We start from the raw sequence: 21,109 nt of genomic DNA, 5'->3' as shown, positions 1-21,109 counted from the left end.
GCATGGAGGGGGTCCAAAACTTCACTAGGGTGTAGTTTATGAACTAATTTTGCCCTCTGTTTAATTTGCAGACCCCTCCGACTTTATTGTTTGGGAGCGAAAAATTACTGAAAAACAGTAAAAATTCGCTATTTTTGCGGGGATAAATGGCTAATGCGCGTCGGGTTAATTTTGTCCGATTGACCCCAAATTTCATTTTCCGTGTTTTTGAACATGCTGTAACCGATTTAGGGGGTTATGGCTATAAATTTTCGAAATTCATTTTTTGTGGGCCACCCTAATAGGGATCCTGCATCTCGTCCGCTTTTCTTCTTTTCGTCTCTATCGCCCAGCCATCACCTATAAAATTAATGACAAGACTTGCAACTGATAGCTCCACTGATTATAGCCAGCCAATAGCGTATATAAACGTGCTGTCTCGCCGCTCGTGACGTCATCAAGTTTACAAAAGCGTGTGCTGCCCCTTTCTCATGGTCTTTTTCTACCTGACCCATGCCTGGCATGCATGCCGCTTCTCGCCCTTCTGGCATAAGTGTGACTTTCTTTGTAAAACTGTAATTATTCCAAATTCGTTCGATAGACAAACTTTTCGGCCTCGTAACGCTTATGTTCAATATCTGCTCTCCCACATCATCGCTGTTTCTAGTGCGCGTTTTAAGAATTTTTAGATGTTCTAGTCCATTTAACACTCAACCAATCCTACAAACGTGACAATCGTCTTTATTTGCGGTATGATCTATTTGCACGAAGTTCTCGATTTATATCGAAAAAAATTTTTATTGTTTGAATTTTGGTTACTTTCTCAACGAGAAATATAAACAATTATATTACATTATGAGGTAGTGTTACAGAATGCCTCGACAGCTTAGAGGCATTTTTTTCTTAACTTATTGTCTATGATGATGGGTAGATGTGATGATTATGTGTTTGATGATGGGAAATGCGTGGGTGGAATGGGATGAGTGAGCTTTACAGTGTACAAACGAACATAAAGATTGGATAATTTAAAAAGCAGAAATCAGAGTCATATGCTGTTGTCAACTCCCAAGGCAATTTGATACCTGAAATTAGATTTGAAGAAGAGATATCTGTAGACCAAAAAAGAAAACTAAAAAAAAACCACTTTAACACTTAAAAGGTTTTTGTAGAAGTTACAATGCCCGAGTTGTTTTCTGAAATTGCTTCAAAATATTTTTAAATATCTCTACAAAATTTGTTTTTTTGTAGATCAAATTTTTTTTTTTTTTGAATATTTATTACGCACATCTTCGTTGTTACAAATTTAGCACTGTTACTTTATAATGAAGAATATATATCTTAGAGTTAGTGAACTAATGAAATGCTGTGGAGGTGAAGAAAATGAGTATATGAGAACTAGTAGATCAAAATAAAACGCTTTTAAAACAAACTTGTTTCTCAATACATTCTAGTAGGGATGTGTACTCACTAGCGTGTTTTTATGTCAGACGATGGAGAAAAGTTTTGAGAACACATAAAGTTTGTCACATACCGAGCGACTGGAAGACGGTGACACCGCCGTTGGGAGGGACTCTCTCGGTGCCATTTATCACAGCCCCGACCTCAGTGAATTTGATTCCGGCCTCATGCAAGCTTTTCAGCTCTTGCTTTGCTCCATCAAGACTGTCGACAAAGACGGAAGCCTTCCGATACGTGTTCTCGTCCAGCTCCGAGTGGTGACTCACCCCAAAACCGACCGCTGGAAATCGCGAAATAAAAATTCAAAGCTCAGTATCAATAAAAGGCCGAAGTTTTGGTGCATTTCGATATTCCAAAAAATTAAAGTTCTGACGTAATACCCATTATAATTGGACTGCATTTTGCAAAAAGGAACCACTAGCATTGCGATGTTGCTAAGATTCTGCAAATTCTTTTGTCTTGGAGGAAAAACCCGATTTTCCATTAATAGTTTCTATTTTACTCGCTAAAAACTGTGAATTTAAGACAAAAATTACCATCTAAATTTCGTAGTTTTTCACGATTTCCGCACTTTTATTGCAAAGGATGAAGTTGCACAATCTTAGCATCATTGCAATGTTAGTGGTTCCTTTTTGCAAAATGCAATCCAATTAATCACACGAGTAAGGTTTCTGACTTCTCAAATTTCAATTTTAAACCATGGTCCGCTCGAAAAATCTATCGGGCCAATTTTCATGATTTTTGTGGCTATCGGTAGTTAGTAGCTTATAAATGGGCCCGCTTTCATTGAATTTTTAAAATGCGGGCTAACTATTGAAAAAGATAGACAAAGCTATAGAAAAAAGAAGACATAGGAAGTATGGAGAGATCCTGCTGGTTGAAGCACGTGGTTCCTATACTGTGGGAGAAAATTATGGACTAACCATAGAGTCTCTCGTGGGTTGCCTATAATTAGTCTACCTCCTTTGTCCATTGTAACCACCCGTCACCACCAATTGGATCCCTTCATATTCCTTTCGTCTTCTTTCTTTAGAGCTCTTTTCTTAGCTTTGTCTATCATAAGAAGCAACCCTAGGAACCCGCGAATCATCGGCGGTGCAAGTCCGCAACAAGGTATCTTAGCTTGCGACGTCGCAGACTTCCTGCCATACTTTATTTTTCAAATGGAAAACTACTCGGGGAAAATTCTTAACAACTCCCGTGATTTTTCTTCTCAGTGCGAAGAAAATTCTGCATAAACTTCAAGGAATGATGTCAATTCGTTCTCCGTAAAAAAATGAAATAGAAGAGGATATTTTCAAACACCGCAAACGAGATACGTCGTTACGGACTAACGCCGTCGTTCTGGGGGTTCGGCCCAGTGGCGAGGCGTGAATAATCGATTATCGATATTTCCCCATTTGAGCCGTGGTAAAGAATCGATTATTAGGGTGTTCGCTGCGAACACCCTAATAATCAATCCTTTTCCATGGGTTTAAATGATAGATCAATCCATATGTCGCAAAGCACGCAACGCCACTGGTTCGGCCGCATGGCGACCGGGGAGCGTGTCGCCAAATATAGCTATTTACGTTATTATAAAGTTAGACTCAGTGTAAATATTAGTAAACAACATGCGTAAATATACAAACTTGAACATTGGGATATTGTGGGAGTTTTATGAAAGTACTTGCGAGCCGTATAAGGCGCGTAAAAACATCAAACTTATTTCCACGAGAAAAGCTAGACAGCCTTCATTTCATTTGTATGCAACCTGCAAAGGTATGAAGCGATGAAGCAGCATCCAAGCCAAGAAAAGATGAGTCGCAAGCTCCGTTGCCTTTTAATTTTGTTCGTAACTCTGCAATCATCTACGAGAAGAGGATTCTTGATGCCCGGAGCCCATAAATCTGAAGTGGTATTTTTCTCTGGTTAGATGTTTTTTAGGTCTAGATTTTTTTTTTAAATAGGAGCTGTGGTGTTGTTAAGTGGCTACAGAAAAGTCCACTCCCGAACTCATATAAGTTCAATCCACTCTGCCTGCAGTGGCTATTCTAGCAAGTTGGCAACACTGTAAATACTTCATTCAAATCCATTAAATATACCGATTCTACGCGAGACAGGCTGCCTTACCTAGAATCGATTGTTTAACATACATTAAAATGGAGAAATAACAATATTGCAAATTTGCCAGAATTGCTACTACCGCTCTGTGTTGAGACAGGGATGAGCACACTGGCTGTAGAATTGGTCTTACATTTTTCAATTATGATATAACTATTAATTATTACCCTGTGCAGATTCGTCCCATGATCCTTTATGCAGGGTGAAGTCCATAACTTTGGGCTAAAAACACCCACGTAACACGAGGCATTAATCACCCCTGTATTCATCTGATGTACTTAAACTGCACAAGGAATTGAACTGCTTACAAAACTAGATTCTCCTAAAGTCATAACTTGCTGCCACCAGTATCATATCAATTTCGGTAGCTTTTTATGAGTTCGGGAGAGAATTCATGACAACACGCGACAGGTACCATTCTGTCCTTTCCTCAAGTAGCTACTTTGATCAATGATTAATCTATTGAATTGCAAATCCATCACTCTTGTATGAGCTCTATTGTAAGTCCATTTAAAATGCTACATTGATTGTGTTTTAAAATCAGTATGTTTTTTAAATCTTCAAAATCTCAAATTTTGAACACAAAAATTGCGAATTTCACAGTTAGATGTCTGTAAGCCACCATCATGGACTGCGTAGTGTTGTTGCATGCTTCTTTTGGCCGCTGGAAATCAAAAAAAAAAATGATTTTTCATACCATTTATATGAGCGTCCGACTTAAGCCAGTCGTAGTGTACCACGGGGGTGGGCGAGTAGGTGGCAGTCACGATTAAATCAGCGGGTTTAACGCACTCCTCTTTGTCCGGAAACGGTTTTGCGATATCACCCAAGCGTTTGCAGAGGGCTTCAGCTCCCGCAAATCGGTGGTTCCAAATTCTAATCTGCAATAAAAGGAATATCGACAGTGTAAGCCGGCAATCACATAACTCGGTTTTAGCGACATCGCAGACTTCCTGTCATTCTTTATTTTTTAAACGGAAAACTACTGAACGGCAATCCTTTAAAACTGCCGTGATTTTTCTTCTCTGTGCGAGGAAAATTCTGCAAAAACTTCAAGGAATGATTTCAATTTGTTCTCTTTTAAAAAAATAACATGTAGGCGGAGGTTTTCAGACGCTGCAAACGAGTTATGTTATTGCCGACTTACACTGTCGATATATATTTAGCCTGTTCAAAGGGATCAGTGGATCACTGGACAAGGCCTCCTATGCATATTTACTCTTCAAAATATTACGTAGAAAGCGATTCTCACGCACAGCGAGATGTTTGGAAGTCAACTCCTGAGCGATGTGTGAACAAGTATTTTTAATGAAAATCATATGGATTGCATTTTGCAAAAAGGAACCACTAGCATTGCAATGTTGCTAAGATTGTGCAACTTCTTTTGTCTTGGAGGAAAAACCCGAGTATCCATTAATAGTTTCTATTTTACTCGCTAAAAACTGTAAATTTAAGACAAAAATTACCATCTAAATTTCATAGTTTTTCACGATTCCCGCAATTTCATTGCAAAAGATGAAGTTGCACAATCTTAGCATCATTGCAATGCTAGTGGTTCCTTTTTGCAAAATGCAATCCATATAGATGTCAAATTATGCTAATGGTCTCGCATTTTTTTTGGTCATTTGATTAATATTTAAATTATATCAAACACTCGAATAGGTGTTGATTTCTAACAGTGCTGCGGCCGTGGCGTGCTTTGCGATCGATCGATATTTCCCCATTTGAAGCTGTGGTAAATAATCGATTATTAAGGTGTTCGCTGCGAACACCCTGTTCGTCGATACTTTTCCATAGGTTTAAATGACCAATCAATCGATATAACGCAAAGCACGCCACGCCTCTGATTTCTAAATTTTTCGTTGTTTGATTCGTTTTACTTGCGATAAAGAGAACGTACATTGCGTAGTGCCGATTCATACCTTCTCTAGAGGTCTATTGTAGTCATTATAATTTAGCACCAAGAGCTGCCAAACAGGGATCTAAAATTGTCTCCGAAGTGCGAAGTTGCGAAGTCAAAGATGCATCTTATTGTACATAGATCCTCTTTTTCAAACTTGCATAAAACTTGATTTTTCGATGTATTGTTTAGATCATGATTTGCGGAGCACTTATAAAATAAACGTTTGCCAATTGTAGCTCTTGCGCTTAAGCCCTGCATAGACGATAATTCCGAACCAATTCCGATCAAAGTAGACATGCTGATGACTGGTGGTCACCATCTACCATCAAATTTTGACGGGCCGCACTTTTTTGTTCAAAGTAAGATCAGAAAGGAGTGCCACCATTCATCATTTCCTGCCACAGGAAACATTTCTGCCAAGTTTTCATTTTAAAATGAAAAAAATTAATGAGTTTAAGACTGATGACTCCCGACACTTTGATGCTACTTTGATCGGAATTGGTTCGGGAATTTGATCGTCTATCGAGGCCTTTACATCCGGGGCCGGATTTTGTCGGCTCTTTCACACGGAGTGCAACATCCATCGATGAGTCCAAACCGCACCACCGGCCAATCAGAAGCGCTAAGCCGGACTTAAGTGCAGTCGAGACCCGTCCTAAGTACTTTTAAGTACGGTGGAAGAACCGACAAAAGTCAGCCCCTGATGGAAGAACTCGCCGGTCTGCCGATCCCTAAGTATAAAACTCGATGTTTTTCTTAAACGGTGCGAAATTGTTTTTTGGTGCCCTTGTTCTCAGCCTTAGGCCCTCACTCTCTGCGGCAACGTCAACATTGGTCCAACGATGCTCCAAAACTCTGACGTTCTTAGGTTATGCATTTATTGCGTCACATCATCTCGTTGATACATTGAGTGCCTGGTCTTCCACGATGATTTTTACTTTTATCAGTTCATTTACCTCTTTAATGCTGAAATAAGACATGAAAGCTTGAGCGTGGATATGAGCTTGAACTCCAGAGCCCATGATAGCAAGGACGAGATCTTTATCCTTAATTCTTCTGAAGAGATTTTTGGTGGCAGCGACAGAAGCTGCTGCAGTTCGCCACGTTGTTATTTCTGTGCCCTCCATGATCTGTAGCAAAAATATTGACGACAAAATTTCGATCGAACCCAATCAATGAATGGGACTATAACACAAAACCATTATTAATTTACCTATTTTTATTTTTTTAAATTAAAATAAATCATGATGAATGACATTGACTGACATAATCAGCTCGAATAATAGTTATTTACCTTGAAATTGGGAAGAGGGCTAATCATAAAAGAAGCGAATTGTTCCTCAAGAATGGCATTCAGCCGAAAGGGTACGCCTGTTTATTAGCATTTCATACTTCGGAGTTAAACATTTTCTGTTTTTTAGTTCGTTTTTCCGATGAGACCAATTCTGTGAATTTTTGCTATGGAAGCTGAAAATAACTTTAATTTTTGCTCGCCATGCTCCAATTTTCCGGAAGACTGAATTTTCCCCAAGAAACCCATTTCGTGTGTAAAATCCCTCCACAATACATAAAAAGTTTAAGTTATGCATTGAAGACATGACCCGTTTGTAGTTTTGACGTGTAGTAGATCTACTGATTTGCCCTCCGGATACATCTGAAGTAATTTTTCAAAGCTTCACTGCCTGTAGCCTCAGATACCATCGATATAAAAATGTTTAACGTGAAAATCGGCTCGGAAAAAAAACCGCAGAGCAAACGCTATATAAATTATTTTAATCATTCCTTTTTAGATGGCTTGGTCCACATCCTGTTTGTCCAGATATCCGCAGGAGCGCAGCTTTCCACAAACTGCGATTTTCAGTGGACAATTTTCTCATGAGAAAATTATTGGACTCAGAGTGATAAGAATACAACCACAAAACTGCAACCAACTTTTGATAACTCATCGTCGATTCAAAAAAAAAAAAAAGAAAAAAAAAAATTTGGACACACAAATCAGTCGCTAGAGTAACCACAAAACCATGGTGCATCCTTTAGATAGTGTAAAATGCTGATATTGACGGCGGTGATGACAGATCTCTACACAATTTGATCTAACCTCTGCTTCCGTATGAGATTACAAGATACAACTCTTCTCTCAGAAGTACATAATTAGCGTAATTTTAATGGATCCCACTTTACAAAAGTAGGAGATGAATCAATTTTAATCGTCACGAACAACTGAGATAACATACGAAGGAAGTTGGTAAAAAAAAACATTATAACGTTTTCGGCCCAATAATTTCCGGAAAACTATCGTTATGTGTTTTATTCTCATGAACTGGTCGGTTTAAAGTTTGAAAACTACGCCTACGGTACTTTTAGCTGCAATCTATATGCTATAATTAAAGAATGTTCCCCACAGACCAATTTCCGGCGAAACATTTCTCTAGGTTTTTGAAGAAACTAATAAAAACCGATACAATTTAGTTTTTACAGGTTGCAAGAATCAAGTTAGTGTTAATTTATTTTCGGACTTTTTAAAGAAGAATCTAGGTACTAGTTTTTTTTTGTTTTGTTTTTCATTCCCGTATTCTAGTAAAAAAAGTCGATCGACAGAAATTCGTTTTATCGAGGGAAAGATGAATGGAACCAAGGGAGGAAGGATAATGCTCGGCGGAAATATCCGAAAAATTTGGTTCAGACATCATTTCAAAAGTTGGAAATCAAAAAATCCATGAAACCTAAAATTTCGTTAAGCAATTAGGTATAGCGGCATTTTTTTTAGTAAAAGGTTTGAGATGCAATACCTAGTTTCTATACATAGGCACTCTGTCATTCGGATGCTACTACTAACAACAACTTCCATGCATGCATTTTTTTCGAGGTGAGAAAAGCGAAAGTGCCTTCAATTTTGAAAATACAACATGCAGATTCGTGGAACACGAATAGTTGCATGGAGGCGCCGGGACCAACTCACAATCAGCGTAGTATTTGTAGGGCGAGATAATCACAGCTTTAAATTGGTCATTCTGAAAAATACCCAACCGCCAGAAATTCTGATACGAGAAAAATTAAAACGGTTCGATCTATTAAAAGCCTCTGATATTTTTCGGTGCGTGAGAATGCGTGAGGTATCACGCCGCATTTGAAGGCGTTTCCAAAACAGCCAAGTTCCGCTATCCGGATTATTGTTTTGCATAGTTCCAATTGTTATGTTTTATTTCCTCCCATTTGTTTGTTTTCAATCCTCCTATAAAAACTACTCATTTGCTGAATAAACTTCTGGCTGGAGCGCATTTTAGCTATGCATTCACCACTGCAAAAATGTCAAAGGAAATCGACAAAGCCAGCGTGTATAAGGCTATTTCGATTGTAATCTTCCGTCGCATTTCTAAGGCGCAATGATACAACTATTTGAACTCTCCGGAATGCGTGAGGTATCACACCGCATTTGAAGGCGTTTTCAAAACAGCCAAATTCCGATATCTGGATTATCGTTTTGCATAGTTCATATTCTTTTGTTTTCATTTCTAACCACTTGTTTATTTATAATCCATTAATCCTCCTATAAAAATTACCCATTTGCTAAATACAATTCTAGCTGGAGAGCACGTCAGCTATGCATTCACCACTGCAAAAATGTCAAAAGAAATCGACAAGTCCAGCGTGCATGAAGGCTATTATTTGAAACAGCTAAAAATCAAGAGTGCTACAACTGATTAGTCCCGTGAATCTCTAAGGAAACGAGAGAAGCGCCCTCAATGAACATACAACACGCATATTTGTGGAACACGTATAGTGGCACCAAAGGCGTCACAGTCAACTCAGTCTAGAGTTTGTAAAGCGGAAGTGCAACCAATTTTCCCGATATACAACTAGCACTTTCAAGATACTGAACATATAAGGAAAATTTAAAAAAATAATGTGAATTCGTATTCAGAACTTTAGATAAATATGAAAAAAAGTCTTAAAATTTGTTCAAAACCAGTATTTATTTATTATTTTTCTTTTTTTAGGTTTAATGGCTTATACCAAACTTAACCTGTAAATTGTTTTGATACTTTTGATTTTCGTGTCGAATAAGTCATCAGAAATCGGTCATTGGTGGACATTCGTTGACTAGCCTATTGATTTAAAATTAACATTTGGTCCGTTGGCTGTGTTTTTATACTTTTTATAGGCCAGTCCACGAACCAGTTATCAAGTTCACGGAATGGGCAACAACATCTACCAATTCGCGGCTTGGGCAGTGGGAATGACCTGTCCACGGACGGGACAAAAAAGTTACCCAAACTCCGAACTGAGAAAAGCCAACGAAGAAAGTTGCACTACAAAATAAAATAGTGAATTGTTATTCATTGCAGTATCCTCAAACATGTGTAGCTTACCATTTTTGTTCCTCCGTTGCTTCCATCAAATAAAATGACAGTTGCTAGAATTGACGGCAACCCAAGAGCAGCGTTATTTCTGAAACTGGTCACAACTTTGCAAGCTAATACGTTATCTTCAGCTAGGTATGCTGGCATGCACAAAAGTGCGCTATAAAAAAAAAAAAAAAATACAACCATCAGGAGTATTAGTACAAAAAAAATAAAAAATGTAAATTAGAAATGTTGCGAGAAATTCCTCCTACCAACACCCTTTACAAGGGTAGATGTACGAAGTATTTTTCAGATCACACGTACCAAGCTTTTTTCCCGGTTGTTTTAGTGCGTACGAAGTCACGAACCCCAAGGAGCCCAAAAATGGTCCCGAAGCCGCGAAACCCCCCTTAAGAGGTAAACAGGGGGTTCGGCTTCTAAAAAATTGGCCCCCCGTTTAACCTCCGAGGGGGATCAGGGGGTTTCAGGACCATGTAATTCGAATTCCGTTACTTAAGATGCCATCTATTTCCGTAGAATCTACGTCAATTTTGCGACCAAAAAGTTTGTGGAGGGGACATGACACCGTCTCCCTCTTTAGGGGGTCATTTTTTTGGCCTACAAATTGCCGATTTTGGATTTGTAGGCGTCAATTAATTGTGAAATTGCATTTTTCATGTCTGATGCAATTTTATCTCAATGGACTACTAAACAAGGTACGAATTTAAGCAATTTGATACATGCTTCTTAACCAAATTTTTACGGAGAACACGATTTGGACAACGAAAATTACTGAGACTAACTTCTAACGAAGATATTAACGTTTTTATTTCACATTGGTGACGAGGAATTTGAACTGCCCGCTCACAAGAAACTCAAAGCTCTACGTGAGTCAAATCGCGCACTACAACGGTTTCAGCAATCTTCTCAATCGAGCAATGTTCATTTCCCACCATGTGTTGTTAAAACTATAAACAATTTGCTACAGCTGAGTCAAAGCGTCAAGATTAAGGTTGCCAGATTTTTATATCTCAGAGACTGTCATTATAAACGGTTAGCGCGCGATGTGAATCACGTAGAGCATTGAGTTTTCATGAGCGGGTGGTTTGAATTCACACATCAAGAATTATTGATTATCTTCGTAAGGATGTGATTCCGGTAAAGTTCGTTGTGCGCATCGTGTTTTACGTAAAATTTTGGTGAAGAATCATGTATCAAAATGTTGAAATTTGCACCTTGTCTAGTGGTCCATTCGGCTAGGAACCGTGATTTTTAGGATCATACCACTCTTCCTCCCCCCCCCCCCCCCCCCCTCCCTGGGGGCGGGGGTGGTTCGAGACCATGTAATCTGGAATCCTTGGTGTCGATTCCTTATTCAACCCTGTGGTTCCTGACCACGTGCGACCTAAAAAAACCGAGATAAAAGCCTGGTATGGGTCGATTTTCAATGTGCGCGCAACTAGTGGACTCCCCGCTTATTTGAAAATTGGCGCGTCAATTTGTATAATTTGCCAAGCGCGGTATGGAATTGGCGGGAACCAATGGGAGTGGAAGTTTTGACTTGTTTACATTCGCGTTCTTTTGATAACCAAGTTGGTTGTAAACAAACGTGAAACGTGGTTCTTCATCTTCGATTCCTGAGTGTTGTAAGTCCTTTAAGTATCTAAAATTCTCGAAGTTCTTGATTTTGAAGCATCTATTATTTGCCTGTCTTAACCGCATCCCTCCAAACAATGTTGCATTCGGTGCTCCCACGTTCCAGATCCATTTCAAGTCAATGCCTCCAAGTGTGCTCTCAAACTAACTGTAAGTTATTATCACTATAAAAGTTTATTTTTTCCTTCTCGCAGTTCCACTAGAGCTGCACTGTTCAAAATTATTGAGGCTTTCAAATTCCAGGAAACTTCAAACCTTCGTTTTTGGTTCGTTCATCAACTTATTGATTATTTATCACCAGGGATTCACTTATCATGTTGTGGTTTAGTGCCTACTCCCAATGCTTGTTAGTGACAGCTTCTCACCGGTTTATCTATATTCTTAGTCTGAAGAGGGTATTCACAGCTGAGATACAAAATACTTTTTGCCTTAAAATAAGATGGAGGAAGGTCTCAGTCGAACCTAGAGTCTAATCTATTGAGAAGTGTCAATCGGGGGCCGGGCAAAGTTCGGATTTTCCTACGATGATCATGCCCTAAAAATGGTTGATTTCATGCCTCTAGTATTGCAGACTCGTATTTTTCCTTCAAGGATTGATAACAGGACAGAATAAATTTTCCTTGAAGCCTCGTAGCCTAGGCACTTATTGTTAGAGAATGAGAACGGAGGTTGATCTGACAACAGACGGGCAGGAAAGACTAAGGTGCATCAAGGCTGTCATGGGCATTCACACTAAATATCAAAATTGATGAATCTATAACCCTCTCTCAGTGAAACATATTTTTTCCCCTTCTGCTCACTACACTGCAGCAAAAATTAATCGTCGCTGGTAAGACCCACAATCGTCGGTTCCAGACTAGGTACTTCTCATCTTTCCTTGTATGCGCAAGATAGGGAATGTTTAGGAGAATAGAGGTTAGGGGAGCTAGGAGACTATGAAATTCGAAATACCAGGTGTCAAGTAGCCCCAATACCACCTTTTTCAAGAGAATATCTGTGTCAATTTTGGACTTAAGAACAGTTTCTGTAGGAGGCACTGCCCTCCTCTTGAGATGGCAACTTTTAGGCGTCAAGTGGGTCAATTTTAACTCATGAGGGTCAATTGAGGTTAAAATGTATCGTGCTTTTCAATTTTGATGCAATCAATTTACGATTCTGAAGGGAGCCCTAACTTTTAAAATTGAGCCTCCCCCCACCCCCATTTACCTTCCAAGGGGTGCTATAGGGGCCTCAGGACCATGAAATTTTGCATTGTTGAATGCATTGAGGTTGATTACTCAAATTCATAGAGTACATAGAGTCGTAATGTAACTGGGAGAGCTGGCGCCATGTTCTGCTCGACGAATTCCGAGCCCGGTGTGCGCCGAGTTCGGGTCGCTTTTTCGATACATTTTCGATCCAAAATGGCGGTGTGGAGTACATGGTAATCCCTATCTCCTTTGTTGTTGTTGTTGTTGTTGTTGTTGTTGTCATCGGATGGCCGGGTACCCGTGTATCGCAAACAATCGATTATGTATCGAAAAAGTGACCCGGCGTCACACAGGAGTCTCGGAATTCGGGACATGGAAAATGCTTAAAAGTGGCGCCAGCTCTCCCAGTTACATTACGACTCTATGTACTCTATGCTCAAATTGCATTTTGCATGAAGGAACCAAGAGCATTCTAATGTCGCTAAGATTGTGCAACTTTCTTTACCTTGCAAATATAAACTGATCATCTAAACAAGTTCTATCTTTACTCCTGATAAACTATAAATTCAAGACGAAAATTACCTTTGTAAATTTAATTTTTTGCATGATCCGTAATATCACTGCAATGAATTTAAGTTGCTCAATCCTAGTAACATTGCAATACTCTTGGTTTCTTTATGCATAATGCAATTCACTCAGAATCTACATCATAATTGTACGACCAAAGCAAAATATTTAGAGGGAGCCATGCTAAATTCCTCCTTTTGAGACGGTAGTCTGTGGGCCTAGAGTGGACCAATTTCGGGTTTTTAAGCGTCAATTTAAATTTATATGTTCCGTGCTTTTCAAATCTTATACAATTGAATCGCAATTTAAGTGCAGCGCAGTGACTCGTCCTCTCGCAAAAAGTAACCGCTTACAGTAAACGTTTTGCGTTACTTAACTACTGCGCGGGCGTGGTGTACTCAGCACGTTCACATGTTCGCCTTCATTGTGCATATGTAGGCAATTTCTCGACTTGGGTGCACGTCGATTTGTATCCTGTTTCACTGCGCTCCGCATCATATATAAATAGCGCCAAAGTCAGCGCACGTGGCGTCTTTTCTACGTTCATAAATTCGCCTTCACTGTGCTCTAGATAGGCAATGTCTCGACTTAAGAGCACGTTATTTTTATCCTGTTTCGCAGTAATTTTTTCTGTCATTCTCATGCTTTTTGATCTTAATCGCGGCGCGGTGCCTGTATCTCATCCTTGCTCTCTGACTTTTACGCTCAGCCATTGGCGGGGCCAGCAAATTGGCAACATTGCTTTTTCTCCATTTAAACCTATTGGAATGTATCGATTCTCGGGAGGGGGGGGGCAGGTGCTCCGGCGAGAATCGATTATCCAGCACAGGTTCGAATGTAGGAAAGCCAGTGTTGCCAAGTTGCTGGATCCGCCTCTGCGCTCAGCTCTATCGCCTCTTTATAAGAACGAATAATAAAAACTTGAAATGCTGTTTTCGGAGATTTTATAGCTTGTAGATAGTAAATGGACCTGCAAACAAAGTGTGGATTTAAGCCATTTGTTACATGAATTCTGATCAAATTTCACGTGGAGCACGTTTCTCGCAACAAATACTACTAATATTATCCTCTAACCAAGATATTACCGTTTTTCGATGATTTCGATGCATTAATGTATACTCTCTGCTTTTGATGTAGAATACCGTGCTAATGACTCGCCTGACTGAAATTTTTGTCGCATAATTTTTAAACATCTTTTTTTATGCAACAGGCCCAATTCAGACGGTTTGAGCCATGGCTTCAGCAGCGGCGATTCTTCAAGTCGGCAAAACTGTTTTATATCCATTTAAATCCACTGAAATGTCGATTTTGAGTGAAACCAGCTGCGTCATCAAGAATCGATTGTTTCACATTTTAAGTGGACTGCATTTTGCAATTTTGACCTATAAATTCTGGCTCATCTGAAAAAACACTTATGTGCATAGGGAAACTAATGGCACATACGTTGTTTTTGAACCGGGCCGGAATTTATAGGTCCAAATTTCAAAATGCAGTCCAAATGAAGGGAAAAGAGTGTTTCCAACTTTAAAGACTCGCCACTGAGCTCCAGTTGCAGGGCTCAAAATTGTTATAGTATTCTCATTATTCTTCAATGGCCTTTTTCTGTGGTACTGTCGTCTACAGCAAAAAACCCGTAACTCCATTCAGCGTTTTTTCAATTTTTCTTCTACAAAATGTTGTACATCACAGGAAAATCACAGAGCATTCACGCCTTATAATTTTAGAATAATCATAATTATAAGATATACCTCTGAAACCTCAAACTGTCAAAATGAAGCAAAATGACAATGATGATTTATTGTAATAGAATAGTATGTATGAAAAAAAAATGAAAATATTGATTGGAGTTACGGCGCTTTTGCTGTGGACCAGTGGCGTGGCGTGAATTGCGATGTATCGATTGTTGTGCCATTTAAACCTATGGAAAAGGATCGATAAACAGGGTGTTCGCAGCGAACACCTAAATAATCGATTCTTTACCATAGATTTAAATGGCATAACAATCGATACATCGCAATTCACGCCACGCCACTGCTGTGGACGGCAGGGTAGTAAGCTCTTACACATGCATCGGTTATTTTATGCGAAAATTGTCAGAATTTTGACTCCCACAACTAAGACGGATAGTGTTTTTGAAGGATGCATGCATAACAATAAGAACATTATTTGGATTGCATTTTGCAAAAAGGAACCACTAGCATTGCAATGTTGCTAAGATTGTGCAAATCCTTTTGTCTTGGAGGAAAAACCCGATTATCCATTAATAGTTTCTATTTTACTCCCTAAAACCTGTAAATTTAAGACAAAAATTACCATCTTTTTATAGTTTTTCACGATTTCCGCAATTTTATTGCAAAATATGAAGTTGCACAAGCTTAGCATCATTGCAATGCTAGTGGTTCCTTTTTGCAAAATGCAATCTATTTTTGAAAACTAACGCATTCTGCTGTGAAATCGGCATGATGAGCCGTGGTGGCTGGATTACTAATTCGTTGTGACGAGATACATTTGCGAAGAGTGTCTCCGTAGCCGGGACCAAAGTGTTCCAGTGCAAATGTCGTTTCACCTCCTCATTGGTCAGAAATGGTGGTGGAGATGGGGTATCTCTGCTGCCTCCAGTAGTGTTCGATAAGTTACTTGTCACTTTACTGGTATCCGCCATAGCTCCTCTGGCCTCTCCTAGCGGAGTCTCACATATAAAATCTGTAACAATAGATAAGACCTTTGGTTCACGATATTTTTTGCTATCATCGTGCTTAAAAATGAGAGCCAGTGGCGTGGCGTACTTTGCAATATATCGATTGATTTTCCATTTAAATCTATGGAAAAGGATCGATTATCAAGGTGTTCGCAGCGAACACCTTGATAATCGATTCTTTACTACAGCTTCAAATGGAGAAATATCGATAATCGATCATTCACGCCACGCCACGGATGAGAGCGGGAAATTCATTTAGTTTCTCTTGTATAATGGACGGATTTACCTAACCTGAGACAGTCAAGCTACATCGGACGCACCGCTGAATTTTCTCGTCCGTTTTATTTCTTAATAGGAAACTGAGCAGCAATGAGTATTAAGTGTGCCAACAGCAATTCCTCAGCTATTAAAACGAATTTATCCACCTTTGGTCTCATATCTTTTTTGACGAAAATATAAACCATTTGGAGTCGTGTGCTTTTCATTCTAACACTTCAGAGACGTAATTTCGGGAAACAATTTTAGCGACACAGTTTATGAGTGTGGGGGCAAATTTTACGATCTTCAGCAATTATCACTACAAGTGTCCATCAATTTAATTTCCAGCTCGTCATTTGACTACAATTGAAGGACGAACTAAATTGATCACGTTTAGCGAAGGACCACTAGACGAGGTACGAATTTCAGCATTCTGATACATGTTTCTTTATCAAAATTTCACGTAAAACACGATGCGCTTAACGAAAATTACCGAAATCAACTCCTTACAAAGATATTTAATGATTCTTGGTGCGTGAATGGAAACCACCCGCTCACGAAAACTCAATGCTCTACGTGATTCACATCGCGCGCTAAATGTTATCATGAACGTCTCTGCGATAAACAAATCTGGCAACCTCTATCTTGACACTTTGGCTCGGCTATAGCATATCACTTATAAAATGAAAAACACATGGTGGGAAATGAACATTGCTCGATTGAGAAGCTTGCTGAAATCGTTGTAGTGCGCGATTTGACTCACGTAGAACTTTGAGTTTCTTGTGAGCGGGCAGTTCAAATTCCTCGTAACCAATGTGAAATAAAAATGTTAATATCTCCGTTAGGAGTTGATTTCAGTAATTTCCGTTGCGCGAATCGTGTTCTGCGTGAAATTCTGGTTAAGATACATGTATCAGAATGCTGAAATTCGTACCTTGTCCACTGGTCCATTACAATCGTATTGAAAAAATGTTTATCCTTCATAATTATCCAAGAAATCTCCCTGATTAGGGCAGTGGTTTTACTTCCCACTCAGAATTTGTTAATTTTAAAGGAAAATGATTGTGTAAATTTTAAAACTGTACATATATTGAGTATTTTTTTTAAAAAAAAAGAAGTTGCACAATTTTGAAAATACTGTAATTGCGTTAGTTCCTTTTTGCTGATGGCGATCCAGATTGCCTTGTCTAATCTTTCACTATTTTCTACTTTTGGTGCATATTCCGAAGGAAATACAATATTTCATTTTCTAAAAATTGTTATAGACTAGGGGGTATACTTCTTGACGGCTTCGTGCTCAATCCTCCAAAGTCTTTCGCGCCTCAGGTGTTTTGCGTCACGGGTTACTCTTACATGATTTTATATTTTTTTTTCAAAGATGTGACTTAAGATTAACTGCTGCCCAGTAACGCCATTATCTCAACGGCGCTCAAAAGAAGCTTCATGTGGTTTTGATTCCATATGTTTCAATTTAAGACACAAATGAATTGAAAATAATTGTCGAGGTAAGACAGGCATTATCAATTTCTCCGGCTAAAAGCAAGAATAGCAAAAAAATGAGGGTCATTGGCGCATACACTTTTTCCGGATTAAGAAACGAGGCTTTAAATTTTGATTTGTACTTACATCTGCGGCAGTAATCTTCTATTGGACTAAATTTTGCAATCGGAGAAACTACTATTTCTGGCTCACCCTCAAAAGCTCCTATCTCCGTAGGGAAAATAGTGTCGCATACCTCGTTTCTTAATCGAGCCGAAAAGAGTTGGTCTTTATTGGAAAATGTGGTTCAATTGAACCAAGTTTAACTGAGACACACCAAGTCGCAGAAAGTTTGAACCAAGAAAAAGGGTTTGAAGTTCAATTACTCCACGTATATCGATGTTAGGGACAAAGTTCAACGACTATTTTCTCGTTCCAAATAGTTGTTCTCAACTTGGAATTTTTAACAAGAGAAAATTTTTAATCAGCAGAATTCAACAGTGCTCGTATGACTCATTTTCCTTCCAAATTTCGACTTCGTACTTTTCTGTCCAATTCGGCTTGATTGTTCGATCACGCAGTGGCAATGGCACCAATTTCATCAAACTTTGCGCTCCTGCTAAATTTACACGATTCATCACGTTTCTGCAGGTTGAACACTCGTATTACGTTCAAGCAAAACACACCTAAAACATTTCAGCATGCGCCATTCATGAAGTATTTGCGATGAACACATCCTAAATTTTGTTTAGACACGAAAGCATAATAATTGACATTATGAAGGCGTTTGATTACCTACGAATTAAAGTAATTCCCGGGGAAGTTGAGCCGCAAAATGTTGTAAGGGGAGAACAAACACTGGAAAGACGTTAAAGAGCCGGGCGTATTCAAAACACTCCAGAGCGTAAACACGGTCCGTCACATGCGATGAGGTGAGGTGCGCGCACAGCTTTTGATAAGAGTGAAAGTTTCAGTCAGTAACCGTAGCTAGGTAGCTCCGTACCGTGTGGCTATTACGTCAGTGTTTGTCTGTGCGAGGATCAGCTGACGCGGAGGGGGCATGGGGGGCGAGAACCCCATACGGTGGCGCCCCCGGCGGCCGAAAGACGAACCGCGGCCGAAGTGATGCGGTCATAAGGAATTATCGATCGGCGGGTTCGCGGATCGCCCACTGCGCGACTCCAGCGCTGACTTCCGCCAGAAAGGAAGTGGTTTCGAGGCCTGGGACTGTGTCTAGAGATTAGGGCGGAAAAGTGCGACTTTCCTTTTTTCAGAACCGAAATTTTCTGTTCCAATTTCCTCAGTTTTTCTCGCCTGGATTTTTTACGCCGCCATACGCCCTCCGCAGTGTTCGCTTTTATATTTTTTTCCGTTTCGTAATTTTTTTTAGAAAAAAATTAAATCTCGCTGCCGTTCCAGTGTAGAGTGTTGATTCCTGCTTTTTCTGCTTTCCTCTTTTTTCCGCGGAAAATGTGTGAGTGTGTTTCCCGAAATGTGAGGAGTTAACGTTTCACCGAAGATTGATCGACCGCGAGAAGAGGTGAGTTAACTTAAAGTTCTGCCTTCTTAAAAAAGAACGTTCCGAACTTTTCGTGCCTTAAAATGTTACTGCACAACCCTCAACGGGTCCTCCCTTCTTGCGATAACGTCACAGCTTACGGCAGTATTCCCCGTCCTATATTTAGTTCATATTCCAACCTATTTGCTAATCGAAAGTTCTAGTAATGCAGTTATTTCACTCTAAATTATTCATAACTTTTTTTTTATAAAAATCCCCTCCTTTTTTAATGCAATAAGCCTTTGACTCATTTTCCAAGCCCTTTTTCCGTTTTTAGTTTAACCAAAATTAAGCTTCCAGGGACTTTCGTAAATTTTTCTTGATATTCTCATGTAATGATTGCCCGAGACTCATTCAGTTATGCTTCATATCTCCTTAAAATTTAGAAGGAAATTGAAAATCGATTAGACATGTATCATACGGTTAACCTATTTTTCAGATGCTCCAATTAGTTCAAAACATGACCTCATCTGTCACTTGAAAAGCAGCCTCTGCTATTTTGCTTCGTCCACAGCTGAAACTTCTCAGAACTCTGAGATTTAACTAATATGATTTTTTAATTTTCATTTGCAAAGCAAGAAAAATCAAAAATCAAGTATCGTATCTATATAAGCACAAAATATTCTAACCTATTATCCTCTTTTACTCTAGTTGCTTTATCCTATTTTATACCTAGAGCATGAGGTAGGTCAATCAAACAGAGCTCTCACTGAACGCTTCCATCATTTGTGAGAATAAGTTACTTATATTAGATAGATATTGGCTCTTACAGTTTTTCTGTTTGAGCGTTACCTACTTAGTTGAATGGCATCCGTCTATTTACCCCCATGACCTTTGTAGCTGCGACAAATGCATCAATATAATAATTTTGGTTCAAAACTAGGTGGGACGGACTAGGATATGTCAAAGTGACCAGATTATCAAAATTGAGTTGAAGCTGTCATTTTCAAGTTACTGCACCCTTATTGTAAGACTCAAGAGATAGGCAGGGTCCATGGAAGAGTTAATCGAAAAATTTACCGCTTTGAAGAGAACATTAATTCCCTTTTTCAATTCTAAAACGACATTGGCAGTGAATAGAAAATTTGTCTTATCATTTTCATAAAATGCAAATTCACTGATATACAAATCTCTAAAATGTAGATCTATATTGCGATTTAAAAAAAGTTCCACCTTAGTTCTATCTTTAAATACTGATAGTAAAACAAACGTTTCTCCTAAAGTTTCCCTTGATCTCGAAAAGTTGTGTTGTTTGTTGCTGGTTGATTTTTCTTCTACAATGAAAATGAGAATATTTTACAATACCACGAGCGACGCAGGACGTCAACTGCTTTAAAGTTCTTTAACGATCCATTTAGTTGAACCTCGAAGTGAAACCTACTTTTTGGCACAATCTCTTTTAAAAAATCCGGCATTTATTGGGAGCAACGCATAAAGTATCATCGTTTATCGAAAAGAAACTAAGAGACCTGCAGAAATTTGCAAACAACTTTATAACATCATCTTTCTTTCTATTTTAATTTCAATACGCTGAAGCAAAACTCACGGCCATACTTACGAAATACATAGACACTTACGAAATACATAGACACATACCATCCCCGTTCCGGGCTCGGAGACCCGAAGTTCCGGTCAGTGGCGTGGCGTGATTTGCGATATATCGATTGATCTGCCATTCAAACCTATGGAAAAAGATCGATTTACAGGGTGTTCGCAGCGAACACCTAAATAATCGATTCTTTGCCATAGGTTTAAATGGCATAACAATCGATACATCGCAATTCATGTCACGCCACTGGTTCCGGTTGTACCACCCGGAGCAGTCAAAGCCACCGCTCCAGCACCCGGAACTCTCGGCCTCTGAGTCCGGAACGGACGGTACGTCCATGTATCCCGTAACTTTTTTCAGTGTAAGCC

General features: G+C 39.2%; 2 protein-coding genes across 11 annotated transcripts in view; one reads left to right on the top strand and one right to left on the bottom strand.

The window, feature by feature from the left end:
- Window positions 1-18,596, bottom strand: part of LOC109039789 (ketimine reductase mu-crystallin) — a 29,130-nt gene extending 10,534 nt beyond the window's left edge. Inside the window, exons 1-6 of one of the 3 annotated variants that reach the window (XM_019055448.2) lie at window positions 18,430-18,596; window positions 15,638-15,902; window positions 9,814-9,964; window positions 6,400-6,573; window positions 4,238-4,421; window positions 1,511-1,717 (exon numbers count right to left, since the gene is read on the bottom strand). In XM_019055448.2, the coding sequence (XP_018910993.2) occupies window positions 1,511-1,717; window positions 4,238-4,421; window positions 6,400-6,573; window positions 9,814-9,964; window positions 15,638-15,861 (940 nt within the window). In that variant the 5' untranslated portion in view covers window positions 15,862-15,902; window positions 18,430-18,596. Of the gene's footprint in view, window positions 1-1,510; window positions 1,718-4,237; window positions 4,422-6,399; window positions 6,574-9,813; window positions 9,965-15,637; window positions 15,903-18,320 lie in introns of all 3 variants that reach the window. The other 2 variants (XM_019055449.2, XM_019055450.2) reach the window with 2 other exon arrangements.
- Window positions 18,597-18,798: 202 nt separating this feature from the next.
- The window catches only part of para (sodium voltage-gated channel paralytic), a 149,874-nt gene continuing 147,563 nt past the window's right edge, over window positions 18,799-21,109 (top strand). For all 8 annotated transcript variants that reach the window (XM_072296117.1, XM_072296120.1, XM_072296115.1 and 5 more), the window contains exon 1: window positions 18,799-19,174. The gene's annotated coding sequence lies outside the window, so the exon portion shown is untranslated. The remainder of the gene's footprint in view (window positions 19,175-21,109) is intronic.

This window comes from Bemisia tabaci, chromosome 2 (assembly GCF_918797505.1).
Source record: "Bemisia tabaci chromosome 2, PGI_BMITA_v3".
Classification (NCBI taxonomy): Eukaryota; Metazoa; Arthropoda; class Insecta; order Hemiptera; family Aleyrodidae; genus Bemisia; species Bemisia tabaci.
Note: the sequence above shows the minus strand (reverse complement) of the source record. Positions and strands in the feature narration are given on the sequence as shown.